At 45.8% G+C, this 24,547-nt stretch overlaps 1 protein-coding gene and 1 long non-coding RNA gene across 3 annotated transcripts; both read left to right on the forward strand.

Moving 5' to 3' along the window:
- mcm3ap (minichromosome maintenance complex component 3 associated protein) lies at positions 1-24,251 on the forward strand. 2 transcript variants are annotated; one of them, XM_076030720.1, is made up of 29 exons: positions 1-136; positions 361-2,065; positions 3,755-3,996; positions 4,270-4,351; positions 4,539-4,692; positions 5,472-5,665; positions 5,755-5,894; positions 6,870-7,067; positions 7,184-7,452; positions 7,593-7,755; positions 8,761-8,921; positions 9,156-9,379; positions 10,094-10,317; positions 11,404-11,504; positions 11,638-11,769; positions 12,932-13,045; positions 13,394-13,546; positions 14,398-14,595; positions 14,686-14,754; positions 15,107-15,241; positions 15,912-16,059; positions 16,680-16,932; positions 17,062-17,159; positions 17,909-18,299; positions 19,224-19,517; positions 20,214-20,343; positions 20,561-20,746; positions 21,907-22,048; positions 23,879-24,251. In XM_076030720.1, exons 2-29 carry the CDS (start codon positions 469-471, stop codon positions 24,044-24,046), a joined length of 6,360 nt encoding a protein of 2,119 aa, XP_075886835.1. In that variant the 5' UTR covers positions 1-136; positions 361-468; the 3' UTR covers positions 24,047-24,251. The 2 variants fall into 2 exon arrangements, with proteins under 2 accessions (XP_075886835.1, XP_075886836.1); XM_076030721.1 differs by having other exon boundaries at positions 4,539-4,684; positions 5,470-5,665.
- LOC142891322 (uncharacterized) lies at positions 19,537-19,731 on the forward strand. The gene is made up of 2 exons (XR_012927260.1): positions 19,537-19,662; positions 19,694-19,731. It is a non-coding gene; the product is annotated as an uncharacterized LOC142891322 (long non-coding RNA).
- Positions 24,252-24,547: the final 296 nt, after the last annotated feature.

Consider the following 24,547-nt stretch of genomic DNA (forward strand, 5'->3'; position numbering starts at 1 on the left):
GACGGACCGGAACCGGATGTAGAAGAAGTGTGTTGTTTCAAAGCGGGCTGAAAAATATAGTTCGTCACGGAAATTTTTAAACAAGACATAAGCCTGGTTTTCCCAGGGAAAATAGATACAGTGTGGAGTTTAAGAGGTAAGGTTTCCTTTAATGTCAGTGTTGGGCAATACTGCGTTCGCCGTTGATGTGTTTTGTGCCGCCAATAAACAACTTTATTGCTCAACAGTCGAAATGTTCACTGAATTGTAACTAGGCGTTTGCAATGCTGCGTTTTGCTTGCAGTCCAGTTCCCCGCGTCTATGCGTATTCTTCATTTTTTGTTATTTTAATGCCTTTCCTCTTTTTTATTGTGTTTTCAGGCAGAGTCTTGCGGTCGGGCTTGACACCGAGCATGTGTCCGTGAGAAAAAGCGCCTCGGCCATCAGACCTCAGAGGACCACTGCCGACGAGCCGCCAGTGTCCCTGCCATGAATCCGTCGAATCCATTCGGTGGCGGAGCTTTTCAAGTCCAAGGCAACAATGCAAAGACCAGTTTGTTCCAGTCATTTGGACAGCAGGGCGGCAGCGCCGCTCCTCAGCCTCAGCCTCAGTCTCTGGGCTTTTTTCCGCGCTCTGCATTTGGACAACCCGCACCTCATGGAAGCACCGGGTTTGGACAGACGCCGCCGGCCTTCGGACAGTCGTCCGTGCAGCCCTCCTCCGCTGCCACGTTGCCTCAAGCGCCAGGTTTCGGACAAGCACAGGCGGCGGCGGCACTGGGCAGCGCGGGTTTCGGCAGTGGCACGGCGCCAGCTTTTGGTCAGCCCAGCGGCTCCAACCCGAGTTCAGCCTTCGGCCAGGTCCCTACATTCGGCCAGGCTTCGGGATTCAGCAAACAGCCGGTTAACTTCGGCCTGCAGCCCTCCGGGTTCGGAGACGCTCAGATGACCTCCGGCCCCAACCCCGGCGCCGGACAGACCCAGCCGCTGGGGTTCGGCCAGCCCTTGTTCGGTCAGCCGTCAGCGACCAGCGTCTCCACCAATACGTTTGGCGCCGTGCAGAGCGTGACTCAGAGCAGGGGCTTCGATGCGTCCGGCTTCACGTTCAAGCCATCCAATGAGGCCCTGTTCAAGCCCATCTTCAGCGCCAGCCCAGAGCCCGCCAACCCCCAAAACACGGCCATGTCCGGTTCACCCTTTGGCAGCAGTGCCTCGCAGACGAGTGCCGGCACTCTACCTACAGACACCACCGCCGCCGCTGCCGCTGCCGCTGGCTTCTCCCTGTTGACCGGTGCCAAGTCAGGGCCAGTGGGCTTCAGCTTCTCGCAGCCAGCCGCCACCCCGGCCGTCTCGGCTAAAAGCAACCCGCTAACAACCGGCATTAAAACCGGGCCGTCCAGCTCCATGCAGTTCACCTTTTCCCAGCCGGCAGCCCCCTCCGGTTCCAGCCCCCAGGCAGCGGCCTCGGCCTCGCAGCCCACCACCCCGTCGTCCTTCTCCTTCTCCGTCAAACCCTCTCAGGGTCCCCAAGCGGCGACGGCGGCGGCACTTTTCAGCCAGCAGCCGTCGTCGTCTGCGCTTTTCGGGGACTCCAAGTACTCGGCGGGGACGGTGGACGCCGTCCCGGAGGACGAGGGCGGCAGCGGCGGCGGCAGCCTCGCGGAAACCAACGTGTTCGCCCGCTTGAGCAAAGGCACCAAGCGCAAGGAAGACCCACTCGTCGCCGGCCCCCCGGCGACCCCTGACGCGGAGGAGAGCCCGGCAGCCGAGACGGATTCAGCGAGACACCAGCCGAAGAGAGCCCTGCTGAGGTCCCGTGGCCCCGCTGGGGGTCTGTTTGGTCGGGCGCTCAGTGATCTTCGCAGAGACACCACCACCACCACCACCACCGCCACCGCCGCGATGCCGCCGCCGCCCAAGTACCCGCTCGCCAAGGAGACGGAGCCACACGGGTCGCTCTGGGAGGAGCCCGGGGAGGTGCAGGTGCAGGTACAGGGCGCAGGCCCACCTGCTTCACTGGCCGCGGCACCGACACAGAGCCGGGATGTTCTGCTCTCAGCAAAGACTGAGTTTGCTGAAGAAATAGGTGAGACTCGTCGTTTTGACAATTACGTAGGGATGCACCGATACCTTTTACTTGGATTTTGATTTCGATAATTACTTTGATGATTTAGATTTTTCCATAGATGTTCTGTTATTTGAACAACATTCCTCAGCGTGTTTTTCCAGAACAAGTTTCACTGCAACACAATTTTGAACAAAACTGTCATATACATACATATACAACTGGTGTCGGTGTCGTGGTATCGGCACATACATGTTTTACAAACACAAACCCTACGACTCCGGTACTGGTACTGGTATCGTGCACCCTACAATTTTATACTACAGCGTATTAGGGCTCGGCGATATGATCAAAATTTCATTTCCCGATGTAGCTCATTTTATATCCTGATACGATATACGTCACGATATAGCACATTTTCTGTAAATTCAATTCATTAAAACCCTAAATAGGATGTTTTTATGTTATGTAAATAAATAAAATGATTTACTATAATCTACCCGATATTATTTTTATGAACATACTATTGTTGTATATGATTGTCATTTTCTGGAATTGTGTCTAAAAGAGGTTCAGTTGTGTTGCAATGCGCAGTATGGTTGGCTCGTTGTTTAGTGAAGAGGTTTGGCCGCTAGCCGGAGCCTCACAGCTGCTTTTATGAGTGTCGCATATCTTTAGCTTCTGGTTTTAACCACCTTATTTAAGAGCATTGTTGTTGGACCATAAGTTTTTGAAATTAATGGTGACTGAGGCTTTGCGAGTCGAATGCAGTGACTCATTTTAGTGTGACAACGAATAAACCTTTACATTTACATCCCGCTCTGTAAAAAAAAAAAAGAAAAGAAAAAAAAAGGACGGGATCAGCGTGCGCGACTCATTTGCTGCCTGGACTCGCAGTGGTGAGGGTCTCCTCTCTGAGGGTCTCCTCTGCTCCTCTCCTGACTGCAGCTGCCAAAGACTGCCGCGCGGCTCGACTCTCGAGGCTGTGACCGTTTTTTACTCCTTTGGGGGCGGGGCAGGCGCTCGCGGCAGCCCCCGCTGCTCTCTAAGAACAGGAACTGCGGAGGAATGAAACGTGCTTTCATGTTGGTCTCCAAAATACCGGCAAAGTCTCCAATAACACCAGGACAAGTCGCTAGATTTGTCGCTAGTCGCATTTGACAAAAGTAGTCGCCATATTTTGCGACACCGCGGTATAAACGATACAGCTTCATGTTAAACGACAGACATTTTCTATCGTCCAGACAAAATATATCGTCATATCGCCCAGCTCTACAGCTTATGTTAACGATTAATCGATTATTGATCAATTGCCGATTAAGAATTTAATCAATTAAATTAAATTAAATTAAATTAAATTAAAAAAATTTACACAGGTAGTTGATATCATTATAACATTATAGTGGCAGGAAAGAGCAGTTCACCTGTAGGTACTGTGATGATCATAATATACCTAGAAGAAGTTACTTTTAAACAACTTTTTTTTAAAGGTTCTGTCATGTAAAAATGGGTCACCTTGGACCTTAGACCTTACACATTCTTCATTGTGAAATTTAGGTTCTTTGGAAAAATCGTCACTTTATCGCTAATGGATCAACAAGGTCAATCAACTAACAATTTATTAACTAAGGATTAGTGAATTAATCATTAATAATTTTGCAATAATTTGCATTTGCCCTTCCTGCCGTCCCTCTCGTTGCCACCCCGAAGGACAAGACCTGGACGTCGCGCCCGGTGCCACCACGCCCGTGAAGCGGAGCGTGCGCAGGGAGAGCTCGGAGAGCCTGAGCGGCGTTTCTCCCACCGACTCCTTGGTTCTCCACTGCAGAAGTGTCCCGGCGGCCCTCAACAAGAAAGAGATCTTGGAGAAGCACTTCAGCCGCTTTGGGAAGGTCCACAGGGTCTTTTGTAGGCCTGCTAAGAACTCGGCTATCGTACACTTTCATGACCATGTGAGTGACTTTAAAAATACGCCTTAAGCTTTTTAAGAACATCACCATATTGTGGCTGTTTTACATTTTTTTTTGGGTGGGGGGGGGCGATTAGTCATTAACAACTGTTATATTCCCGTTAATCCTTCTTCTGTAGGGGGCAATGCATCCTGTTCCTTTATTCATTGTATTTTACCCAAGTGATCACGACGCCATGCTCCCCTATTGGATTAAGTTGCAAAGAAATGACAGTTTTATCCATCGTATTGCTGTTTTATAAATCATCTCTTTCAGGCGTCCGCAGCAAGGGCGAAGAAGAGAGGCAAAAACCTGCACAGACACGAGCTCCTTCTTTTGTGGCAGAGAAAGAAGCAAAGTAAGAGCGACATGGTCTTAACAGTTTGAATATTTTATGGTAGATGAATAGAAAATATGTCGAAGTATTTTCCTGTTTCTTCCTTTCATCAAAAAAGTCAAGACATACACGAAAAAAATGTCCATAAATGGTTCTCTTGATATGACGTGAGTTATTCTGTATTGTGAAATTGTCTTCTGATGATTAGGTCCAGCTGGCAAAGAGGTCCGACCAGCGGCAGGAGCAGAGGAGGAGAGAGAAGACAGCCACGAGATGGCCGAGTCCACGCCGACCGGCTCTCCTCTCAAAAGGCTTTCAGCCAAACCTCCTGCAGTCGGCGGTATTTTGACTTCAAGCCACAGGTGAGATACTGCAGGACTCATCTGGAATACAGAAGCACAATTCCAGTTTCGATGGCGGCTTCACAACGATACCTTTTTTTGACACCAGATGTTTTAAAACCAATTTGAACAACAACAGAAAGACACTGGATCTCAGCACGAAACGTTTAGTTTCTCTTTTACCGCTGATTCAAATCAGGATTTTCTCCAAATCAACTTTATTTAATCAAATTTAAACAAAACTATGCGAGTGCCTTTAGTTCACGTCTCCAATATGTGACAGCCAATCATTAGCGACTTTAGATCTTGACACACGTACACTGATGATTATTGGCTTGCGGACACTAAGATTTGCTTTCTTGGATATTGGAATTTTCCAACGAACGATTATTCTGTGTATTTTTTTGATATTCAGTATCATGAGGTTATTTCAGTCTGTGTTACAGATGTATCAAAGTCTGTTGCCCTGCCCTATTAGAAGGGACTCTTTCTGTGTGAGTGTAATCGACTCAAGTCAGGGCAGTCAAGACGAATAAAGGGGGAACTTAGGATTTGTGACAGAATCTGTGGCTGCGACAAAATCATGCAGATGGATCCTCACTGAACTTTTTTTGCGATAGCAACTTGTGTAGTTTGTATTGGATCAGTAAAAAAATCAGACTGGGAAAATCTCTCAAACTCCAAGACTCTTCGGTGCATCAACAGCTCCAACTAGCGGGGAAATACTGCTTAAAGCTCGTGTGCGTCCACGTCCGTCCTCAACATCTGCCTGTGTGTCTGTCTGTCTGTGTGTCTGCCAGCTCTCCTGTGAAGAAGTCCTTGTCGGCCAAGTCTCTCCAGTTTGACTCCGAGCCCCTCAAGGAGAGCAGCTCGGCGGCCCCCGGCTTCGAGGCCACCGTCCCCTCCTCCCTCCTCCACCTCGTGGGCCTGCTGGCCGAGACGGCCGAGGACAAGTACCGCCTCCTGGAACAGAGGGATAAGGTCCTACGCCAAGGTTTGGCCCTTTAACCCCCAACTGGAGTCCATCGCGGCCGCGTGATCCGGCAGTACAGATTCTCCAGATGACTTTGTGTGTCTGCGCAGGTCAACCTAAGAGGACGGACCTGGACATGTCCAAGGTGTTCGTGGGCACGTGTCCAGACATGTGTCCGGAGAAGGAGAGGTTCATGAGGGAGACGAGAAAACAGCTGAGCGTATTTGAGGTCATCCGAGATACTGAAATGGTAATTGAAGGTCTTTAAAGGGACGGTTCAGAATTTTGGACGTAGGGCCGCATTTCCAAGTTAGCCACTGTGCTGTAGCGTTTATCAGTGGAGACCGGTGGGAGAAATTTCATCCTGTTCTTCTAGTTTAGCAGAGTTTGTTGGCAGTAGTGGCTAATACTCGTATCGTAGTATTAGCCACTATAGTATTAGTGGCTGATACTATAGCACTATTAGCCACTGTGCTATAGTGTGTATCAGTGGAGACCGGTGGGAGAAATTTCATCCAGTTCTTCTAGTTCAGCAGAGTTTGTTGGCGCTGGGCTTGTGTGTAGTCAATGGTTTCTGCTAGCCTCCCAGTAAAAACATCTTACCCACTCCACAATACAACTGATAAATTCTATATGATAAATTATAACACCAGAATATAGATGACAATCTCTGTGTTGATAGAATAATGTTAGACATGGACACCTTCCATCGCGTTTCAATTTTGATGGACCAGTTTCTGAGCAGCGGTGGAATTCACCTTTGGTGCGCTTTGCTCTGCTTCTGTAGCAACGGCAGCAGCAGGTAAGTGAAAGAGCAGGTGGTCCAGGTGGTATCAGCCCACCACTGCTGTAGCCAACTAACAACTACAGGAAGTAGAACTATTTTGCTGCTGAGACACTGGTCCCTCAAAATGCAATGCGGTGCAAGGTTAACTGTATTTCTAACATTGTTCCGTCAGCACAGCCATTTACATCAATAGTCTGGCAATAATCAATAATCAATCATTTAAATCCACTGATAAATAGCCGATGCGAACTTGGAAACAAGACCCTTTTCCCAAAATGTACGCCTTGCTTTAGATTTTTATTGTTTTTTTTGCTGTACCATGTTAGACTAAAGGTCCCAAAATCATTTTAGGTCAACCTACTCACGGCGTAAGATTCAGTTCCAGGTATGCCCGCTGCCTGCAGTCACCAAAATCCAAACCTTCCCATCTTCCTCAAGGTGGATCACGCTGCAGCTATCAAGGAGTACAGCCGCTCGTCCGCCGACCAGGAGGAGCCGCTGCCCCACGACTTGCGTCCCCTCCCCGTGCTCTGCATGACCATGGACTACCTGGTGACCAAGATCATGGACCAGAACAGCGAGGCCTACCGGGACTGGTACGACTTTGTGTGGAACAGGACGCGCGGCATACGCAAGGTAACGCAAATCCGGTCATTGTCGCGGCGAAGTCGAGCAGTTTTCTTCCAAAAGCTGCACTGCCTTCTGGTTTTTCCTGCACCCACTCCCTCATCTCTTCCGTTTCCCCCTCGCAGGACATCACCCAGCAGCGTCTGTGCTGCCCCAGCACGGTGTCGCTCATCGAGAAGTGCACGCGCTTCCACATCCACTGCGCCCACCACCTGTGCGAGGAGTCCATGTCGTCGTTCGACGCCAAGATCAACAACGAGAACATGACCAAGTGCCTCCAGAGTCTCAAGGAAATGTACCAGGACCTGGCAACCCGGCAGACCTACTGCGCGCAGGAGGCGGAGTTCCGCCAGTACAGCGTGCTGGTGAAACTCAACGACGGCGACATCCTGCGGTCAGTCCACAAAGAGGGACACAACTTTTTTTTTTTTTTTTTTTTTTTTTTTGTCTTCAGGTGTTTTCAATTGTACAGAAAATCACAAATTTGATCCTCCTTTTTATTTTTTTAAATTTTTTTTTTACCCCCCTTGCCAGGGAGGTGCAGCAGTTCCGAGATGAGGTGCGCAATTCCCCCGAGGTGAAGTTTGCCGTCCAGGCGTTCACGGCGGTCAACAACAACAACTTTGTGCGCTTCTTCAAACTGGTGAAAGGAGCCTCGTATTTGGCCGGCTGCCTCCTGCACCGATACTTCAATCAGGTAGGAAGCCGTTTGGCATTAATAATGACGGCTAAGACATCCAAAAATTTAAAAAACAATTTTTCTGATATTTTCAAGTTGATAATGTCTGACAATAGAAAGACACTTAAAAAAAAAAAAAATCATAATCCATTCATTTTGTATAGACTGCCCTTATAAAATGTCAGAGTTGAGGACATAGGACCTAATTTCCATGTTAGCTAGTGTGCTGCTTATCAGTGGACGCCAATGCATTGACAGCGGCAGGTAAATCAAGTTGTCTCTGTAATTTCAGTCCACTGCTGCTGTAGTCAACTACCGGACTGCAGGAAGTGGAACTATGTTTCCGCTGAGACACTGCACTCAAAATGCAATGCGATGCAATAGTAGTTTTATTTCTAACGTTATTCCATCATCACAGACGTTTGCATCAGTAGTCTGGCATTGTCATTTATTGTCCTCGGGTGTACTGTGGAAGTGGGGTGAGATTGTTTTTTATTGGCAGGCTAGCGGAAACCATTGACTTGCACTAGCCTAGCGCCAGCGAGCTTGGCTGAACTAGAACGACTGCAAGAATCTCTAATGATTACGAGCACGCTGGCTTATATGAAAGTGAGGTCCTGAGCCACCCATTTAAAGGTCCAGTGTCGAAAGTTTGGCCTGATTTATGATTTTTATGTTGATAAAAGCTTAATTTGTATATAATAAAATCATTTCTCCTACTTTTTGAGTGGTTCTCATATATATATATAAGAATATACATAGATCAATAAGGGTGTCTTGCTCCTAGTTAGCTGTCATCTTGCACTGCCATATTTCTAAAGAAGCTTCCCTGACAGTGAACTAAATACGAAACGCGCTGTCAGGCGGGCTCACTTAAAAAATTTACACACTTGACCTTTAAGATGAAATTATCATAAATCACTCTGATGGAACTCATTCCAGGTGCTGGCAGAGTCACTAGTACACACACTAATAATGAATGCACTGTGCTTATGATCTTTGGAACAAATTTTGTTGCTGCAGGTCAGAACGAAGGCCTTGAAGACCTTGAATCAGGCTCACACCATCAGCCACCATCGGTCAACCGCCTTCCCGCTCGAGGACATCGAGCGGATTTTAATGTTCCGCGACGCCGCCGAGGCAACCGATTTCATCCAGCAGTACGGTCTGGCTGTCAGTGAAGAGTGAGTGTCGGACCTCTGGGGGGGGGGTCACAAGAGGACATTCGCATTCACCGTTATTGATGGGTCTTGATAAGTTGATTAGTTAAGAATAGGGATGCAGCAATACCGCGAGTAGAGTACTCAACCTCGGTATCGGTACCGATACCCGGTGCCGGTATCGGTGCACCCCTAGTTCAGAACAAACCCTTCAGTGTAAAATCCCGAGTGTTCAATTGTTGGAAATGTTGCCATCAGTTTGGTGGAGCTCAGCCGGATGACCTACCAGGAGCCCGACCTGCCGGTGTCGCATTCCAAGTCGGAAGTCATCCTGGCGAAGCGCTACGTGTTGATCGGAGAGGTGGTGAACGGCGGCCCCCTGCCCAGCCCGCTGCAGCACGGCCCCGTGTGCAGCTTCGACGCTCAGAACAAGTACCGAGGGGAAGGTCCCCTGGCCGAGCCCGCCGTAGCCCAGTTTAGAGGTAAGCGCTACTCTGACGGAGTACAAGTAGTACGCAATGCACTGGCTGAGTGTCCTTGACATCATTTGCATAGAAAACACATTTTTCTGGTTACTCCAACCGCAAGAGGTGAAACTTGTGGTGGTTTTTAGTGGTTCACTTAATTCAAAACAAAAAAATCAAATTCTCTCTTCTAGTCAAAAGTTTGCACGCACCTTCTAATTTCATGCTTTATTTTTTTCATTTTCATGACTGTTTACATTGTTGATTCTCACCAAAGGCATCAAAAGTATGAATGAACACACAGAATTATGTAGTTAAGAAAAAAGTGTGAAAAACTCAAACACTTGTTTCATATTTTAGATTCTTCCCTTCATATAAAACATTTAGTTATTTAAAATCTTTTTCTAATTCCATATGTCTTACGCCCTCAGTATGTGTCCGCTAATTCCGTTTAAAAATGTATGTTTATTCATTTGGCGCCAGCCAATCTGAACCTGGCTAAACAAACAAAAAAAAATACTACAAAAGATGCATATGTTTTATCGCCCAAATCGAAAATCAAAGCACAAAAAGTATGTTTGCACTCACCCGATGAGCAGCAGTGATACACGTTTGCAATAGTACTAACTTTCAGCAATGTAACAGATACCTAACATTACAGAAATCATCTTTTGGAAATGTACTGTCCTCGCAGAGCGTCATTGATTTTTGCCGCCAAACGTCTCTCCACAGTTTTCCCTCCCGCCGCCAAGCTGGACTTTAAGGCTCCGCCCAGTGGGGACGTCCCGGCGCAACCATTCCAAATGCCTGCAGCCATCAAGGAGAAAGTGGGAGAGCCCGGTGAGCCAGGACGCAGCTCGGCCCCGCCGGCGGTCGACCAGCCGCAGATCCCTCAGCTGCAGCCTGTGAAGCCGCCATCGCCTCCACCCAGACCTCAGCTGGTCTACAGCCATGAGGTGGGCACCGTGATGCACACGACTCATTGCGTGGCATTTAAAGAGGTGGTTCAGATCTTTGGACACGAGAACATTTTCCCCTGCATCGCATCACATTGCATTTTTGAGGGACGAGTGTCTCAGCATGTGCATCGATTTATTTTGCTCTGGTTAGTAGCATGGCAGAAAGCTGAGAACCTGGTGCTGCTTCCTGTAGTAGGTAGTAGACGACAGCAGCAGTCGATTGATAACTGCTAAGTGTTGGGTTTACCGGCAGGCTAGCAGAAACTTAGCGCTAGCCAACTCTGCTAAACTAGAAGGACTTGATACAATCGACTAGGAAATTAGATCTGGTGTCCACATTTCTGAACCATCCTTTAAAACATTTGTTAGTCAGAAATTCATCACTATTGTTGATGTGTAATTTTCACCCAAGATTAGGGCTGGGCGATTTTGGTCAAAAATAAAATCCTGATTATTTATTTTTATTATTTATTTATTTTTTCTGTCTGAAAACTCGATTTTCGATTTCAATTTTATTTTGTAAAACTACAAAAGACAATGGAATAAATAATTTTAAATTTTTTATCTTTATTTTTAAAGAAAAATAACAAACAAACAAATTTCCTTCTTGGGAATGAAGTGCAAGTGAAAGATACCGTAAATCCTCCTTGGGTTTAGTAAAGTGACAACATTTAGTCTTCTTGACCAAACAAGCGTGAACCCATTGGGATTGTGTGAGAATGACACTTTCACCTAAGTTCACTTGAAAATGAACAGGTTCTTCATAAACAAAGATGAAGTTCCCTTATTTGGGAATAAAGTGAAAACACCAAACACAAATTAAATCTTTCACCAAACATCACTTTCAAAATAAAAGGCTTTTCTATCATCTTGAACAACGATGAATGAATAAAGTGCATAACTTTTCAAAATTTTGTAAAATAAGGCACACAGCCCAGAAGCATTTTTTTTTTTTTTAACATTGTCCTGACTCATAAATCCAATTTTGATTTAAAATCGAATCATCGCACAGTGCCGCCCATGATGCACACTCTGGCGTTTTTTGACTAACAGCTTGTTGTCTCCTGTGCTGCCACCTTGCAGGACGTTGCAGCTGTGCTCGAAGGTGCAATCGCAGAGGTGGTTGATTCAGGTGTGAGGGACGTGGCTCACACTTGCGCCAGCTATGTTTCAACCGCTCTTGTGTAAGCACATTTCTAATTTCCTGCGTAAGATGCTGTTTGTTCTCAGCGTTCCCGTCGCTCGGATTTTAAGATTGGATGTTCCCTCAGCGTGGTCTTCCTAACGCTGGCTGCCTTTCACTCTGCTGCTGTGCAGGGAGAGCGGCTCGCAGACAGAATCTCTGCTGGACGAGGTTTTGGGAGAGATGCTGAGCGAACTGTGCTCGGCCGAGGTGGAGCTGGAACGTGAGCGTCTTGCCCGGGAAAGACGCCTCCTTGAGGAGGCCAGGTGAGTTTGCGGGCTGGATAAAAGTTGCAACTGGACTTTAGCTTGTTAAAAGTTCCTTCTTGTACCCTGGACCAAAATGTCAATGCCAAGTCGGTTTCATCGACACTAAAAAAAACAAGAACAACAAACAAACTCCACGTCATTGTGCGTTTTTAAAACGTAAAAGTATAAGGACACGAGGATAGCGTTTGCTTAAAAAAGCTGAAGGAAAATGTTGAGGGTAGGATGGTTTAATTAAAACAGTGAAAGGAGAAAGTATGTTAAAGACTTTACAAATGCCCTTTATTATATAGTAATAAATATTATATATTATTTATTTATTTATTTTATTATTAATATTATATTATTATTATTATTAACGTCATATATTATAATAATATTGCATATATTTAGGACACTGTCAGGTGGGCTTCCTTCCTTAAAAAATGATGGCACAAGTACCGAACCCTGGGGGACCGGGCCTTCAGTGTCTCCGCCCCCACCCTCTGGAACTCCCTCCCCCCAAACACATCCGCAACTGCACGGAGCTCAATACCTTCAAGTCTGCCTTCAAAACCCACCTCTTCAGACTTGCCTACCCTACCTGACCCCTCCAATCCACCGCACCTCCCAGCCCATATCTGCCCTCTCAACCCTGTCTGTTTTTAACTGATTTTATTCTTGTGTTACATCTATTTTAATTGTTTATTTATTTATCTTAATCTCTCGAGTTGTTTTATATTGTTATTTTTACCTGTAAAGTGACTTTGAGCACCTGTAAAAGCGCTTTATAAATAAAAAGCATTATTATTATTATTAGATGGCAGCTAACTAGTAGCAAGACCCTTGTTGTTCTATGTATATTCTTATATATACAGGATGAGAACTGTTATGTATGACTTTTATTGTACAGCCAGTATTCACGTTTATTAATCTATTTATGGGCAGTATGTTAAGCCTTTACCAATATAAAAATCATAAATCAAGCCAAATTTTACACACTGGACCTTTAAAAAAAAAAAAAAAAAAATGTTTGCAAATGTAACCTAGAAACTGCAATTATTGAGATTATTGTCTGGTGATCAGTCTTGATAACCTGGCCCTCGTGCGACTTGGCAGCGCCAGTGATTGGTCGCGGCCTGCTCACTGTGTCTCGCTCTCTGGTTCTTGGTTTTGTTCCCAGGAGGAAGCAGGAGCACGAGGCCTTCCTGCAGCACTTCAGCGCCAGTCTCTGCACAGAAATTATACACGAAGTTTTAGATGAAACCATTGAGGAGACGTCAGCCGCTGAGATCCAGTAAGACGCCCCCACTTCTAAATTGGGATGATATCACTCGAAAAAACAATCAATTAAATATTTTATAATATAATATGAAATAATTTTGACTATTATGCACTTAACTTTTAAAATAATCCATATGTCTATATGATGTAAATATCTTGTTTTTTCCTTTCTTACTCATAGATATTTTATTTTATGTCTTTATTTTCTTTTTAATATAATTTCCTTCCTTTGCACTATATTGTTGGCGTAATTATGTACATTTCCCCAATGTGGGATTAATAAATACTTCTATTCTATATTCTAATTGTAGAACGAAGGTCACGCCTTAAATCAATTCTTTTTTTTCTCCCTGTTTTTCAGACTGGCAGTGCATGAGAAAGCAGATTGTGTGGCTAAATGCACGCAGCACATCTGCTCAACTCTGGTTGAGGAGACATTAAGCGCAGAAATGACTCTCCTGGTCCAATCTGTGCTGGAGGCGGAGCTACAACTCATCCACAAGTACATCAGCAGGTGAGATGTGGGAAAAACACACTTTGTATCGTGCGTTTCCACTATTAGCCCCTCATGGTTTCTTCCGCATCATGCGGCTCCATAGAGCGTGTAGCAGTAGTGTCACTTCCCATCATGCCTCTGTAACTCATGTAATGCATCAGGGCGCATCAGCCAATCGGAATGACCCTGAGACACAGCGCGTACAACGCTGTGATGTCATGCTGGGAATAAACTCCTTTCTGGTGATTTTATGGATTTTTAATGTTGTTGTTTTTTTTTTTAAAGGATTAAAGTTTAAGCGTGTAATATTTTGAGATTTTAAGGGGAAACAACGACATCAAGTGGTTACATTTGACATTGCCAATTGCCATTGCAGCGCACTTTTGCTCACCCTCCGTCTCCTGAGCTTGCCAGTGAACTACAGTGGCCTGCGAACCCAAACCTGGATACCTCGTCCACCATCTTCTTTGTTGATTCATTTGAGGACGCCAGCAGTCACTCGTAGGCCTGTCGCGATAATCACTAATTCGATTAATCGCTCGGTAAATGAAAACGAGGTCGGTAATTTTGCCAGCCTCGATAAATTGATCAATCGATAAATTTGTTTTTCTCCTCTCTCGCTACCAAACACGCTGGATGAGAGAAGAGGTCTCACTCTGTGCATTTATATGATTTAAAAAAATGGTGTCAATAATATCGTTTATCGGCAATAATTTGTAGCACAATTATCGTCCAGCAAAATTTGTTATCGTGACAGGCCTAGTCCCTCTAAATATGTAAACGTGCTGTCAGGCAGCTGGATGGTCCACAGCAGGCTTCCTTAGAAATATGGTGGCGCAAGATGGCAACTAACTGGGTTTCACCACCAGGTGGCGCGACGTGGTGGCCGTCCGTCGGCAGCTGAAGCGGCAGATGAGGGGTTTCCCGGCGGCCCCCTGCTGCGTGGACCCCCAGTTCAAGCTGAGAGCTCTGGCCCCCAGCGCGCCCGCTCATCCTTCCATGGAAGGCCTGGCCCGCGGCCTCACCAACCTGGGCAACGCCGGCACCCTGTCCCTGTCCAGCACCAGGTCGGTCCCCGCACCTCCCTCCGCCACTGCTGCTGTTGTCATTTGCGCTGAAAACACACGCTAACGGAACGTTGTTGTTATTTTCCAAAGGACTTTGAAAATGAGGAGAGAGGTGGTCCACCAGATGAGGGTCCACTACTACTTCCAGCAGCTTCTGGAGTGAGTCTGTCTGTCTGATTCGATTCAGAGGGCGTATATGTATATATATATGTATATATATATACATATATTGCCAGTGCAATATACTTTATGAAAAATAAAATTGCATCGATTCACGGCTGCTCTACCGATGCACTCGCATCGTGGCCGCGCATGTCCGTGTATCGATACGTATCGGTTAATCTTCCCATCCCTAATACATACATATATATATACATACATACATACATACATACATATATGAATTGATTCTTAATTGGCAATGTCATAATCGCGATTAATCTAAGAATCAATATATTCTTTTTCTTCCCGATCCCGAGTTTTGACCCATTTTTCTCTATGCTCCTCTCAGTAACAGAGTGTGGGCGCCGCTCGACCTGCCCAGCCTGGTGGTGGAGAACACAGCCAACCGGCAGCGGAGAGTCTTCTGGAAGGCCGTGCTGCTGCTGCCGAGTGATCATGACAATGTGGCCAGCGTGGCAGACAGGTGAGCAGCCGTGCCTGTGCCTCATGTTGCAGGTGGCATTAGGCAACCTGCTCGGGTACCTGACGATTCAATTCGATTCCGATTCAGAGGGCTACGATGCGATTAATCGCGATTAATTGAGAATCGCGATTTATCACGATTAATCACGATTAATCGAGAATCACGATGAATCACGATTCATATATACATGCATAAATACATACATACATGCATACATACACACACATATCATGAGTTGGTTTGGATCTGCGTGCTCATGTGTCTAGTGTGCGCCACCTTAAACAGTCCGGTACGACGAACATTTTTTTCAAATTTGTGAATTGATTATTAATTGGCAATTTCATAATCGCAATTAATCGAAGAATCAATTTCCCCCCACCCCCACCCCCACATGGCAAAGTGGTTGAAAAACACTGACCTGAACTACCCACTCTTTTATTCAACTGCTGCCGTCATTGCGACGGAGGCGGAGTACAGTGCACGCTGCTGCTGCTGGGACACTTCACCCAAAATGCAAGGGTGCAAGGGTAGCTTTATTTCTAACATTGTTCTATCAATACAGACAGTTGCTAGACTAGCGTTATCATTTATTTTTCTCAGGTGTATTATCAAGGCAAGGGTAGTTTTATTTCTCGCATTAATTCTATTCTTTCTCATCGGGCCCCTGCAGGATCCTCTCCGACTGGCTGGAGGTGAAGTTCGGCTCGGACGGCGTCTCGGACTCGGCAGAGGAGCAGCCGGATGGAACCCTGAGGACTCTGTGTGTGTCCGACACGCTCCTGGAGAAGGACGAGTGCAGGGTGTGCGTCAGCGTCAAGGTGAGATCGGCGCGCCTCTCTGGATTTGCGAGGGACGTTTTACGTTATTTAAAAAAAATGTGCACTATCAGACCGAATTAAACAAACAGAAAACCACCCAATTAAATATAAAGTTTACGACTATCCAATAAAAATGAACAAAATTTTAACCCACTCGTAACCAGTCAAGACATTTTCACTTTTGGGGCTGGGCGGCTCAAATAATGTATAATGGGATTTTATTTTAACAAATGCTGAAAATAAATCTGTTAACATGGATGTCTTATTAAACTTGTTAGTATTAGAGAATGGTCTCAGCGATCTAATGGTGATATGTTCGGTAAATGCATGTGTGATGTAACCTGCGTGCGCCCTGACGCAGACGTCACGAAAGCGCCAGGCGCTGCCACCACAACTAACAGTGAGGAGAAAGATTAGCGAGTCTTAGGACCATAGTTGGACTATAAGTCATTATCTTTGGCTGCTATATTCTACTCGCTCGGGTTGATGTGGTGAATGTGTTATGCTACTGTCTAATATATTTGTTCATATGTACATATATTTTCTGTTGAAATATAATATGGGATGCCAGTGGCGACAGCGTTTCTTGAACAATTACACACCTTTGTACGACTCTGCAGTCGTCCCGCGGACCCCTGTCCTCCGACGGCCTGGCCAAGATGGAGGAGCGCTGCGAGCTCCACGGGACGGAGGCCCTGGTGGCGCTGCTCCCGGCGCTGGCCGGCCTGGAGCCCGACGAGCAGGACGTACACCTGCTGTCGGCGCTGCTCCAGCTCAAGCAGCTGCAGCAGGCCAGCAGCTGGCACTGCCCGCTGCCGCTGGTCATGCTGGTGCCCGGGCCCGAGGACGGGGACACGCACAAACTGGAAGAAGGTAACCGGGACCGCAGAGTGAAAGAAAAGAAAGCACCTTTCTACCATTCTACGGTTTAACCAACAATACGCTTGAAAGCAGAGTTGAAACAATGTAGATGAAATGAGTGACAGTGTTTCTCTCTCTCAGCGCTGACGCTGCACACGCTGGTCAGCGAAGGCCTGATATCGGAGTACAAGTTTGTCTTCATACCAGAGACCACGAGTGATCTCCAGGGCTCCAAACAGGTGTGTATGTACATTCTGGTACAGAAGCCAAGCTTTTTAAAGCTATTGTTCCTTTGTTAGTTCTCATTTCCCAAACAATTGTTAACTGTTAATGTGCCTCCTTTTTAATTCTGTGACTTATCTTTTAAGAAATCCTGATTGTAACACAAAGCACAATGCTCTACACTTAACCAAGAAATTAAATGTATGCGCCCTCATGGCCCTTGTTTGGTATGCCACCAGAGGGGGCTATTTACCAGCACAAGCGCCTAAAAAGCAATCTTCAGTAAGAGTTGTAATGCAATTCTGTTAACTGAACTTCAGACTTTTACGACCTAATTAGATTTACGCATATATCTCATGTTGTAACTGTAATGATGATGATGATAATGATAATGATGATAATTATCATTATTATTATTATTATGATGATTATTATTATTATTATATCCATTTGTTCTTACTAAAGAATACAAACAAATCTAAATACATCATATTGCAGCTGTGCCTGGATACAAAAGCAACCTTTTTTTTTTATTATTGGTGTTTGAAATCTTTTGAAAGTGACTTCAAGGATTTCATTGTTAACACACAGATCAGTGGCTGATTCAAGCAGTTTAGCCGTTGTGGCTCTGTCAAACGAGAGAGAGAGAGAGAGAGAGAGAGAGAGAGAGACAGAGACAGAGACAGAGAGAAGAAGTGTCTTTGATGCGTTACGGCCCTCACTCACCCTGCTCTCACCGCCCTGCGGTGCTGCTGTGTGTTCTCAGCTCGGCCTGGCCGTGCGCTGGCTGCTGGCCCGCGTCCCGCCGCCCCTCGGACTCTCCTGCCAGACGCTGGCGCAGCTGGTGGAGGCCAGCCTCAGTCGCGAGTTCACCGCCAGGGTGTTCGCCCACCAGCAGGAGCGCGCCGCCGCCCGCCTCCCCCCCGCCGAGCTGGCGCCTGTCGTCCAGCTGTACAACGCCGTCGTGGCCCACGTGGCCGAGAAAACGACGTCGGCGGAGCTCGTCGGCCTCTCGTGGCCGCCGTGCGAGTTCTGGCGGCCGGAGACGAGCGGCTCCGTCCCTCACCTGGGCTGGAACTCCGCCCGGCACCTGGCCTGGCTGCGCAGGGCCATCCTCAGCCTGCAGCTGCCGCCGTGGACGCAGCCGTCGGGCTCAGGTCAGTGCTGGATGCTTGAGTCGAATCTAATTAAGTCGAGAGCGCAGTCATGTGTCCCTGCAGCATCAGACACTCAGAAAATTCACAACATTTATATTCTTGAATTGAGAAGAATTTGTAGAAGAAAGACCTCTGCTTAGCTATGAGCTAGCTCATTCAAAACATGTAAAGTTTTGAAGAAGAAACAGCGACCCTTAGATTTTAGATTGTAGTGTTTTTCACTCTCCCTCCCACCCCTGGGCTTGCCAGTTAGCTACTGTGGCCTGCACACCCAAACCTGGACACCTTGTTTACCTTCTTCTTCGCTGAAGAAGGATTTTGTAGAAGAAACGGCGACACCAAGTGGTTACATTTTAGAATGTACCGTTTTTCACTCTCCCTCCCACTCCTGAGCTTGCCAGTAAACTACGGTGGCCTGCTCACCCAAACCTGGATACTCCGTCCACCTTCTTCATTGGTTTATTTGAGGATGCCAGCATTCACCCTAATTATGAAACGTGCTGTCAGGTAGCTGGATTGTCCACACCAGGCTTCCTTAGGAATATGGCCGTGCAAGGTGGCAGCTAACTGGGAGCAAGACCCATTCGTCTCTCTGTATATTATTATTATCATATATATTTGAGAACCGTTCTAAGGGTAGGATAACCAAATTACTTTTACTGTACTACTACACTTTTGTTAATGTATTTGTGGACAGTATATTAAGCTTTTACCAATACAAAAATCTTACTGTAAATCAAGCCAAATGCTACACACTGCTACCTTTGAAGAATCGGAATCAAGAATTGTTCAATTCCAAACGCTGCCCGACCAGCAGCAGAAGCTGAGCTCTGAGGCACCAGGCCTACAAACTTCCTTGACCGCTTAAACCTCCTTCAGTACAAACGCAGATGTATATTCCTCTCTTCCCTTCGCCTCCTTAAGACTCGTGGTCCGAGCTCTGCCTCTCCGTCGCCCGCTACGCCGCCACGGTCCCGGCCTCGCACCGCAGTCAGCCGCTGCTCATGTCCAGGCTGGAAAACCTCCTGGAGAAGGTCCGGCTCAGTGGTCACAGAGTCGGGGGCGGCGGCGGGTCCGGGGCGAACGCGACCAGGTGGAGCCACGAAGACGACGACCTGTATCCAGCTGCCAGCTCTATTCCATGGGACGATGTGTTGATCATCTGCATAGACCACAAGCTGAGGGACTGGCAGATGCCCGGACCTCCTGTCTGCGAAGGTGGGGACAGCTTCTTCTTTTTTTTTTTTTGTAATTTATTGTTTATTCAGAGAAGCGTGTGTACAGAAATTTTCTCTTGTGTACAACACAAAGTCCACCATCAAATGTGGATATGAAAATATAATTGCTAATCCAAGTTTTTTTCGTAGCAACAATAACGGAACAAATGTAACAAGTGGGCAAGTGAGAGGGTTTACCCCATTCCTTTTAACATCAGGGAAACACACGGTAAAATGTGGATCATCTCGTGAACCAGTACAGAAGTGTGCATCATGACAATGATTTTACAGAGCAGCCATATTCAGTTTACAGAAATTACAGGTTTAAATATTCCGTCCATTTTGACCGTATCCTGAAAAAGGAGTCTCTTTGACCTTTAAGAGAGAATGACAACTTCTCTAGACCGTAAATACTCTGTACAATATCCATCCATCTGGGCAGGGGGTTACCAAAAAAAACGAACAATGTTCTTCCAACAGAATTCCCTCTATGAATTGGAGCTTGAGGTCATCCATTGAAATTTGTGAATCTTTTCCCAGCTTTCAACCGGAATAATTAAATTTCCTTCTTTTTCCCCACTTACTCCTTCATGTAGTCTGTGTCTCTTCTTCTTTTTTGTTATAAACACATGAACTTTTTTTTTTTTTTTTTTTTTGGATGTGAGCATCTTCAACATATTTGCCTTCTTGTTTAAAGATGCTGTGACAGAGGATGGGGAGATCTTGGTGTACTTCCTGGACGACTCATTGAAGGGCTTCCAGCCCCCCGAGGAATGGACGGAGGCCATCAGGCAAACGCACAAGGAGAAGCAGCTGGAGGCGGCAGGGTGAGAAGCCACTATGAAGATATTAGATTGAGGTCGTGTCGGATTTGTCTTGAAGCCAACTTTTGAAACCTCTTAAAGGTCCAGTGTGTAAAATTTATGAAGGATGTTACAAAACCCAACCATGCGTATAATCGACAAGAGTTTCCTGGAAACCTCTGGATCTGTTGCACCAAAGCCTCCTGTTTTTTTTTTGTTTATTTTCCCATGTCATCACCAGGGCGAGTGAGGCTGCCGGTGCAATGTTCAGCAGCTTTTGTCCCAGGCAGAACCTGTTTCACACTGAAATGGAGCCTGTGGAGGCGGCGCCGGGCCCGCTGGACATCGCACACACACCCACGGCCCAAGAGCTGCTGGCCCACAGGTTCCTCCAGGGGCTGCAGGAGGAGAAGAGTGAGAGCCGAAGGTAAAGAAAGGCACATTTGTTTCTTGCTCGTGTTGCCGTGGAATTGAGAGCGCAGCGACATCGACGATGCATCGTTACTGTACATGCTCATTTGTACCTGCAGTGCAGTACTGAGCGCTGAGGGTGGCAGTGTCGCTCAATATTTATATCCTGCGTAAAAAAATAACAGAAGAAGAAGAACGGCTTCTTCTCCGAAAAGCCTCGAAAACTCCGACCTAAAGTTTAGGAATATTTCACAGGAAGTGAAGCAACGAACGTGTTAGTTGCGAACTCTGAAGCGCACCTGGCATTCCACGGTAGCGCTACGCCGACGAGTCGCTGTATCGTGACGCACCACAGAGAGAGAGAGAGAGATGATGTTGAGGATAGATATTTCGTAGTTTTGTTTTGAATTACACGCTTATTTGACTTAAGTACACAATACGTTTTTTTCGTGCGACAGAAAATCATGTAACAAGCTAGCTTAGCGAACGATAGTTCACTGAAGTACATGCTACTTTACGGCAGTAATTGGTGAATTATAGCCCCTGTCAATACTCGCGTTGACACTGAATTGTCACACTCTTTCACTTATCACTTCTCAACTGTGTTATTTAGGGCGTATGAATTCGATGTTTAAGTTGTCAGAAATCTGTTCAAGGTATTTAACTGTGATAAACATTGCGTAGAACCATGATATCGTAAAAATGACATACCTATGTTAATTAATTATAATACGTTCATTAAGATATCACACGTTAGCAACTATGTCACAGATAAATGCTTTGTGTATCATTATTATTTTGATATATTGCTTAAAAAAGGACGCTGTCAGAGCACAACAGTAACACAGGTGTGAAGATTTAAGCAAGTTAGGTTAAACAGAAATTCAAAATAGGTGGTGGGGGAAAAAAGATAATCGGGACTGATTGAAAAGATAATGGATTGATCAGTCGACAACAAACTAATCGTTAGTTGCGGCCCTGGTACAAAAACAAAATTGTCATATGCATACAAATACAACTGGTATCGACACATATGTTACGAGTGCGAGTTACAGTGTACGAAACCAAAAATTGTCGTCATCAAAGAATTACTTTTTTTTGTATCTGACAGTGTTTTGTTGATGCGTGCAGAGCAGAATTGCTCACAAAACTTGTCTTTTTTTGGGGGGGTTTTAGGAGCCTGGACCAGTTCCAGCGCTGGCTCGACGGCGACCCAGTCAGCCACCTGACCACGCCCCTTTTCATTCCATCCTCCACCCTGCTGTCTGCGCCCACAACATTAAGACACGCCCCCGCGCCCAAGACTCCGCCCACTCTGGTAAGACCTCGCTTCACTGAGCCTTGGAGCTGTTTTCCACATAAGCAGTGTCACGTTCAAGGTCACGCTCCGTTTGACTTCAATTATACACACGTGGACAAAACTAGGGCTGTCCCGATACTATATTATCACTTCCGATACGATACCGATATTTCAACCTTGAATATCGGCCGATACCGATATCAATCCGATATCTGCATGCTACAAATGAAACATACTTTCACTATTTATTCTGTAGTGTGGAATGTTAAAAAAGGCAGCATCAAGTGATATTACTCAAACAGACAATAAGAGTCAAAAACAGTTGTATTGGAGATCATACCACTTATTATTAACAATTATGAAAAAAAAGCTGCGGAATAGAAAAAAATTAAAAAATAAATCAGGAGGCCGTGAACAATGACTCAAATAACTTATAGTGCAAACAATTCACAACAAATTAACAAGTTTACTGCTCGCATATTCTGAAAACAACTGAGAGCAGGAACAAAAAAATAACAAAACAATATTGTCAGTTAACTAAACTCGTGATGAGCCTGACTCCTCCATCTTCCACTTTCTGCAGTCCGAGCATGATGTGGAGATTCTTTTTTCGCCGGAGTAGAATGGACTGCTTTCTATCCGAGTGTTCATAACGGAGTCTTAGGATGACGTCTGATATAATCCGATATTCCTTTTTTGGCTGATATCAGACCGATATCCGATATCAATATCGGATCGGGACAGCCCTAGACAAAATTGTTGGTACCCTTCCATTAGCGGCCCAGTGTGTAAAGTTTGGCTCGATTTATGATTTTGATATTGGTAAAAGATTAACATGTGCTGCTCAGTTTTAGAAAGCTTGGTCTCAGTCACAGGTCATTGGTCCTCCAACAGGATATTGAGACAAAACACCCAAGAATTTGGCCTTTTAGCCTGATCTAAATCCCATTGAACATTTGTGGAAGGATCTAAATTATGCAATCTGGAGAAGACGTCCCTGAAACCTGAGAAAACGTCAACAGTGGGCCAAAATACCTGTCGACGGGTGAAGAAATGGCCTGATTGCAGTGATTGCTTCCAAAGGTTGAGCAACAAAATAATAAGTTAAAGGTGAAGTGCCTAACATTTGGCGGTTTTTAAGAAGAAACAGTGACATCAAGTGGTTGCATTTTAGAATGCAGCGCTCTTTCACTTTCACAAAATTCTGTACCCTCCCCCTACTGAGCTAGCCAGTGAACTACGGTGGCCTGCGAGCACAAACCTGAATACCTCACCCAGCTTCTCGTTTGTTTGTTTATTTGAGGACGCCAGCGTTCACCCTAATTACAAAACACACTGTCAGGCAGCTGGATTATCCCCATCGGGCTTCCTTAGAAATATCGGGGTGCAAGATGGCAGCCAACTGGGAGCAAGACCCTGGATATAAGTATGTTGTTATATATATCAGAACAGTTCTAAGGGCAGGAAAAGCAAATGACCTTTATTGTACTACGAGTATACACACTGTAAATAATGTATTTATGGGCAGTGCAAGCGTTTACCAATATAAAAATCATAAATCAAGCCAAATATTACACACTGGATCTCTAAATACACCATTATTTTTGTATCGGCCAGTTTCATTACTATTTATTCATTTATTTTAATAATTCTGTTGAAACGGGCAAAAGTAGTAATCAGACGTTGCTGTTGAATTGTGGATCAAGTTATTTCAATGGGGTGGTTCTTTCTTTGACGGAAAGCTACCAACAATTTTGGCCACGTCCTGTGTATGTGGAAGAGACGCTGATTTCTCTCACGTGACACTTGGTCGGCATCACGCATTTGGAATTCTTTTGGGCCTTTCAGGAGCTGGAGGTGGACGAGCAGTCTGAAGCGGCAGGCTGGTCCTCGGCCAGGCCGGCCTCCTTGGCGTGGCGACTGCAGGAGTTGGAGCGACAGATCGTGGCCAGCCATGAGGAGGAGCTGGCCTGCAGGCTGAAGCTCAGCGGTCTGCTGAGCATTGTGGATGACTGATGGAGCAGCGCCAGGGACTGACTGACCTTCCGGTCCTCCAAAGACTCCTTTGATTGGCACTGTTGAGTTGAGATGACGCTGCAGTGACCTCCTCTTTCACTCAGAGTGGAGCTTTCAACTGCATTTGGACTTGCAGTCATGTCTGATGTGATCATGTGTACTTGAATTTTGTTTTTAATCAAGAAATTGTATTTTGAAAATTTTGCCCTGTTAAGACATTGAAAATAAAGTTGTTGTTTTTAACGTGATCCTTTATCTTAGTGCAGTTCAGATCTGTGTTGATTTCGATTGAACTGGCCTTACTTCATGCCTTATCACAGAGGGTGTGATGCTTTTAACAGCACAAGGGGGGGGGAATGCATTGTGAATGATGAAATGCACTAGTTTTTATCAGTCCGGTATTGGTACGGATACCGGTATCGGTAAAGATACCGGTATTAGGTATCGGTAAAGATACCGCTATCGGGAATCGGTAAAGATACCATGGTTGAGTACTCAAAC

Source organism: Nelusetta ayraudi, unplaced genomic scaffold (genome assembly GCF_046127955.1).
Source record: "Nelusetta ayraudi isolate G7.1 ecotype Tasmania unplaced genomic scaffold, CSIRO-AGI_Nayr_v1 ptg000031l, whole genome shotgun sequence".
NCBI classification, from domain to species: Eukaryota; Metazoa; Chordata; class Actinopteri; order Tetraodontiformes; family Monacanthidae; genus Nelusetta; species Nelusetta ayraudi.